The sequence below is a fragment of the Buceros rhinoceros genome, unplaced genomic scaffold (assembly GCF_000710305.1).
Source record: "Buceros rhinoceros silvestris isolate BGI_N320 unplaced genomic scaffold, ASM71030v1 scaffold26887, whole genome shotgun sequence".
NCBI lineage: Eukaryota > Metazoa > Chordata > Aves > Bucerotiformes > Bucerotidae > Buceros > Buceros rhinoceros.
The window spans coordinates 8,991-15,130 of record NW_010424354.1 but is presented as its reverse complement, the minus strand read 5'-3'; the positions used below and the strand labels follow the sequence as shown (position 1 = coordinate 15,130).

Sequence of the window (6,140 nt, the reverse complement as noted above, 5' to 3'; positions counted from 1 at the left end):
AGGCCCCCCCCGCTGCTCCTCAGCAGAGGAAGCCGTTTCTGCTCCACTGTCCCGACAGACCACGAGCTCAAGGGGACCCTGACCCTCTGCCAGCAGGGACAAACCCCTTTGTTCTTTTTTTACAGGATGTCACGCATTCCACATGACTTTATTCCACAGGGCAGGAGAGTTCACTGGGGACCTCAAAGTGTCCTACACTCTTTGATAGGGAGTGAGCAGAAACTGTTCTGAGCCCAGACGGTACCTCCAGAAAACGACAGGAGAGGGGAAAAACCAGAGTGTCTTAGGGGCACGGGTTTGTGTGTGCCCCCAGCATCGCCCCACTACACCCGGGAACGGCTTTCCCGTCAGAACAGATGAAGAGGCCAAGGGAAGTGCTGGGGTGACAGTACCTGCTTGTGCTTCTCGATCGTCTGGTTGTGCTGTAGCTTTTGGGGGGAGTTTTAGACCGTTTCTTTTCTTTCTCTTCCTTCTTCTTATCCCTGTCAGTAAAACAGACTAAGTGTAAAACACACCACACTGTTCGAGGAGCATTCATGACTTCTGCAGGGTGGGCCAAGGAGTGAAGACACAGGGACTGAGCTGGGCACCACGTACTGCTGAGTACTTGGGGGCCACTCCAGGTGTGTTCATGGAAACAGTTTTTCTTAAATTACTAGTTTCCCACAAACAGAATCGCATTACCGAAGCGATTACCTGGTTTTGGACGTGCTCCTGGACCTCCTGCTTCTCTCTCTGGAATGGGATCTTCTTCGCCTTGGACTTTTAGATCGCCTCCTGCTTCTAGATTTTGAATGGGACCTTCTCCTCGATCTGCTTCTCGACCGTCTGCCAGGAGGACATTGTACACAGCAGGTAAATACACCACATTTCCACAGACCATTCAGAATCCACCTGCCCACGCCAAGAGCACCCCTCAGCCGCAAAGTCCTCCTGCGCGGGGAGGACCATATCCAGCTCTGGAGTCGGGACACCTGAACACTCCTGATCTCCAAGCAGCTGTAACCTAGAGAACGCTGGAAAACCCCCTGTCCCAGCTCCTTCCACAGTAAGCTGAGCTTGCTGCGCATACAGACACGCAGAGCCCAGAGGAAACATTTACATACAGAGATAACAACACTGAGAGAAGCCCCGGGGTTGAAGAACAACTGCAGTTACACCGGAGAGAGACCGAAGGTGGGACGGCGCTGTAAGGAACTCCTGTAAGGTGACGCTCTGCAGCGAGGGCGGTGGAAACCAAGGCTTAGGCTGAGCTGTTCCTCAGCTGACAAAAGAAACGAGTCGCTGGTAAATAAAAGCAGGGTCCTCACAGCACCAGGAGTTGGTGTTTTAATACCTGTGTCTGGATGAAGAAGGTGTCCTCCTCCTCCTCGAGCGTGACCGTGACCTCGAGTGCCTTCGTTTTTCATCTTTTTTGTCTGGAGTTAGAAAGGAAAAGCATTGTAATGAGCTCAGTGTTCTTCCAGGGATGTTGGAGCTTCACACTACAGATATAAAGAAAACCTAAGGAATATCGTGAGATTTTATTTTTGCCTCTAGACCACACACGGGATGAAGACAGGACAAAGACATGTGTGGACGAAGCTTTATGGCAAATTGAAGGAGTAAGAATTCAGACCATGTTTAGTGGAAGACAAGTCAAAGACGGCAGCTGCAGGGCAAGCGAAAGAGTCCTCTAAGAGACTCACTGCCATTCTGGGAAGATTCTACTATTTCTCAATCTCTCCAATTACTGTTTGGCATTTCCTACAAAAAGCCTCAAGCAAAACCCATCAGCTCGTTTGTCTGGTGAAATCAGACCAGGAGCCCTGTTTGTTCCAGAAAACAATTTCCAGTGTCTTAGGGTACTGCTTCTGGGACAGTCTGCGGTGGCTCTGACGTCTGCAGATAAACTGCTGCACTGTGTTCTGACATAAAATCTACTGAAAAAAGCTATTAAAGGAATTATTTACAAACTTCCAGAGATGAGAAATTAAAAGCAAAGAAGTCATGCCCCAGGGCAGCATAACGAGGGTGTCAGGCAGTTGAGCCAGCCACTGTGTCCAGGGAAATCTCAGCCATGGCACTCTGGGCTTCCGGCCTGGGAAGCTCGAGCACGCTGCAACCTTCAAACCAAGTGAAATGGGGAGGAACAGCTGCTTCACCCCCTGCCTCACCCTGCAGGGGCCAGGCAGTACTCGGGCTATGGGGGATGGAAAACCCGACAGCTGGGGATGAGGTCCCTGCAGAACAGGCAGCGCTAAGGCCACATTCGCAGCCCGTCAGCGTTTGTCATGTTCCACGCCAGAACTGCCTCGCCAGCGGGAGGGGGTTTGTATGACCAGAGTTACCTGGCTCTATGGCAGCAGAGATTAACGACTGGGCTTCTCGTACTCTCTTCATAGCTTCTTCTATTTCTTTACTGGAAGTATCTGATTTCAGACTTGGTGAAACAAGACCTGCAGCTACATGGTTCAACCTAGTGAACAGCAGAGAGTTTTAGAGCTTCAGACCTGATGAATCAAAAAAAAACACTGGCCCCCACCCATCAGTCTGCAGCCTCGTACAGACACAAGAGCAACCCAAACAACACCCAAAACCCTCAGTTTCTGGCAACATGAAATCCCAGAGACTAATAGGTGTTACTTGGCAGACGTGAGGATCACTCAGCCTTTCCTCCCCATCTTCTCTCTACCCCAGAAGAGGCTGCACGAAATCCCCAAGACACTCATGCTCTCAAATTCCAATCAGACCCAGCAGGACAAAGACTGGACACCGAATCACACCACTGCTCCCAAATCCAGCGTGTTGCAACACAACTAGTTGTAAACACAGGTGCTTACTTTGGATCCACGGTGCTCATAAGTTTTAGTAGTTGATCTGCTGCAAGAGACTGAGAGAAACAAGAAGTTACAACCCTGCTGGAGAATGTGTGTGCTCAAGAGGATCTTCCTCAAACACACCTTTCGCTAAGGCAGAGTATCTCTACAGAGAGAACACCCAACAAAACACAGAGGGACAGGGACATTGCTCTGTTTTAGAACGGGTGGGTGGTGGAGAGGGTGTGAATGTCTCCTCTCAGTGGTGCTTAGGTACATTTTTCCTCACGGCAGCCAAACATGGACCTTTCCTGGGCAGAACCAAAGAACTCTAACACAAAAATGCACTTCTGGTATTTACAGGTTACTTCTGTTACTTCAAGAGACCAGAGACCTCTCAACAGAACTAAGCTGCCTGTCCATGGAAGACCTCAGCAACAATTCATGAACAACAAGCAAGAGCTTCTTTACTTTAAAATTCCATGATAAAAACCATCTATTTTCCAGCTCTTAGGAACAGGCAGGTCTGATCCCACCCAGTCACTTCCGTACCAAAAAAACCTCCAGTCCAGTCCCCACCTTCATGTAGGGGCAGCCGTGGGCTGGACCCAGACAGTTTGTTACCACAAATGGCTGAAAGGGCGCAGGAACAAATCCTCCATGACACCCACCCTCGAGTTTTCTAACATGCATTTAGACTGTGCATTTTCATCTCTTCTTTCATGACCACCATTATTACTGTGTTATGACACAGGGCAGGCACAGAGAGGATGTTAAGTGATGGATTTCTTGGCAATGCATTCAATTATCACTCCTCCTTGGAGCTGTAAAGCACGTCCTCTGTGCAGGTTCGGTGCTTGTACCTTGGATACTAACTCAATGGTCTACTCGCTGTTGCTCAGTACTTAAGGTCTTTATTCAGTTTTTAAAGGGCTACAGTCTAACAAGGCTCCGAGGGATTTTCTACGCCTACAGCATTAAAAAGACCACTGTGTTTACTGTAAATAGAAGACAGGTTCCTAATGACACGTATCTGAAACCTTTCATTACTAGTCCCAAGTTTTTTTTAGGTCCTTCCAGCATTTTATTCGATGCTCCTACAGATGCCATTTATTCCAAACGGGTGTGCAGAAAAATCAACCCCCAAGTTTTTGACACAGCAGCTGTTAAACTGATGCAAATGAAAATTACCTTTAGAAGAGGGTGGCAGAGGAGAAGTGGTCATGTGTAAACCTGCTAGGCCAAGAAACAAAGGCTACGTTTATAACAACGCTAAGAAGGTTACAGAGCTGGGCAGACCATGAGCCAAGCTGGAATAAAATTCAGATATTGTAACGTTTCTTCCAACCTAACTCCAGGCTCTCCAGATCCTCAGCTTGTTACTGAACATACTGGTGAACAAAGAGCAATGAAACCACATACTGCACAAACCACACCTGTGCCAGGGACAATACAGACGGTGTGAGGACGTGGGACGTACCTGCGAGTTTAAGTTTGCTCCAGGAAGCCCCAGCGCAGCCAGGGCAGGATCAAGGGCAGGAGCTCCCAGAGCAGCTAACGGAACAGCACCAATCTGGAACAGAGACAGCCGTGAGCCAGAGCCGTGCCCAGCCAACAGAACACTGCGAGATTCCCCAGCATCAGGCACGGGGAAACTTGAACTGGGTTTTATTCAGGCTCCCAGCTACAGGAAACCTTATCCTAAGGTCAGGGAGGGTGTTTCACTTGCTTATTCAAAGATTCCAAAGCTTAGAATATAAAAGACTTTTTTCCCCTATAAATATTCTAAAATGAAATTCCGTTTCCTCTGCATCCCAACGGGTAGGGGAAAATCAAACCATTAAAGCGTAAAGCATTCCACTACACTCAACGAGCAGCTTAAAACTACGTTCTTCTACAGTGTCAAAATGAAAATTCACTGCAACTTTGAGCTAACTACCACGTGTCTACATCAATTTAGCACTGAAATCAGCATGATTTATGTTAGAGATGATATATTACTGCAGCTCTGCAAATTTCTCAGATTTGGTTAAAACTGGCCAGCGCGTTGAGAACCTACTGGAAGGACAAGTAGGATGATGGCGTGGGTCTGAATTCCTTAAATTTACCTAGAAGCCTCATAAAAGAACCTCCTTTTTTGGCCATCTGAAGCAAGATGATGAAAACACACACACAGTGCTAAAAGCCCTGTGATCTCCAGTTAACGAACTGCTGTGCTGCTGTGGCGAGGCCCTGCTCCGCCGTCCGTCCTTCCCACTGCTCCTTCCTGAGAGCGCCGGCACTTCTCAACCAGTTCAACCCACTGAACTGTCAGAGAACTTACTTTTGTGCTGCCTGCACCGAGCTAACACCATAGCTCACGGAAGGATCTGACAAGCCAGTGTAAAGGCAGCAGCAAGAGCCAGGGAGCAGAAGCCACCCCTTTCTGAGGAGGTTTTTCAGTGCAGCTGTACAGGCCTCCCTCCCTGCAGCCTCAGGAGAAAAAGCCACATCCCCACACATTGACTTGGGGAACATCAACTACAGCGTGGCGTGCACAACCCCCAGTAACAGCCAAAGCAGCTCCAGAACAAGACATGTTTGGAAAAACCACCATTCACCCCGGTTTTCCAGGAAAGGGGCGTGTTAATCACCTCAACCAGGACCTGGCTGGGGAGCAGGCTGGGATTCAGAACAGCAGCATTCAAACGAAGGTGCTTCAACAACCTTTTCCAGGACTTTACATAGACACATGTTTTGGTGAGAGAAATCTTTAAGGCAGCGTTTGTTTCTTCCATCCCTTTCCTCCAGTTTCCAAGTTAAGCTTTAGACTTCTCCCCCTACACACCGTTACAGAGACCTTCTGAAAAGCTAAAAGGCAAGTCCATCTTCCACACACGCAGAAATCGTGACAGAGGCTACAGAGAAGAGCTAAGCACAAGCTGGAGGCGGAGACTAGAGAACTGCAGAGTTAATGAAGCTCTGTCATTGATTTGCGTCTTGTATTGGGTTCTGTTCTCCAGGAAGACAGGAGCTTTGACAGGACCTTTCTCCACGATGGGTTGTTCTTACCGTTCATGCTCCACACCAGTTCTGGTCAGATAACGAGCAAACAGAGGCTACAACCTGCTCCCCTCAGTCGGGTTATCGAGGGAATGTATCGCCTCCTTGACCTTCCCCAACTGAAACACTACCTGCTCGTCCAGTCTGCCTGTACAGGTGCGGATGGCACACACTGGATGATACTGGGTGTATCAGTGGGTGACAAAGGGGTGACACTGGGATAAACACAGGGTCCTGAGATACCAGAAGCATCGTATTAGGGAAACAGAAGCATTCCAGCTAGCAACTTAGCACCATCTG

At 48.6% G+C, this 6,140-nt stretch overlaps 1 protein-coding gene across 1 annotated transcript in view; it reads right to left on the bottom strand.

Annotated features, from left to right (window-relative positions):
• The window catches only part of SRSF11 (serine/arginine-rich splicing factor 11), a gene marked incomplete at its 5' end in the record, with an annotated part of 12,042 nt that overhangs the window by 1,506 nt on the left and 4,396 nt on the right, over positions 1-6,140 (bottom strand). Inside the window, 6 exons of the mRNA XM_010140775.1 lie at positions 393-482; positions 697-828; positions 1,337-1,418; positions 2,331-2,458; positions 2,823-2,872; positions 4,279-4,371. Of these exons, the coding sequence (XP_010139077.1) occupies positions 393-482; positions 697-828; positions 1,337-1,418; positions 2,331-2,458; positions 2,823-2,872; positions 4,279-4,371 (575 nt within the window). The remainder of the gene's footprint in view (positions 1-392; positions 483-696; positions 829-1,336; positions 1,419-2,330; positions 2,459-2,822; positions 2,873-4,278; positions 4,372-6,140) is intronic.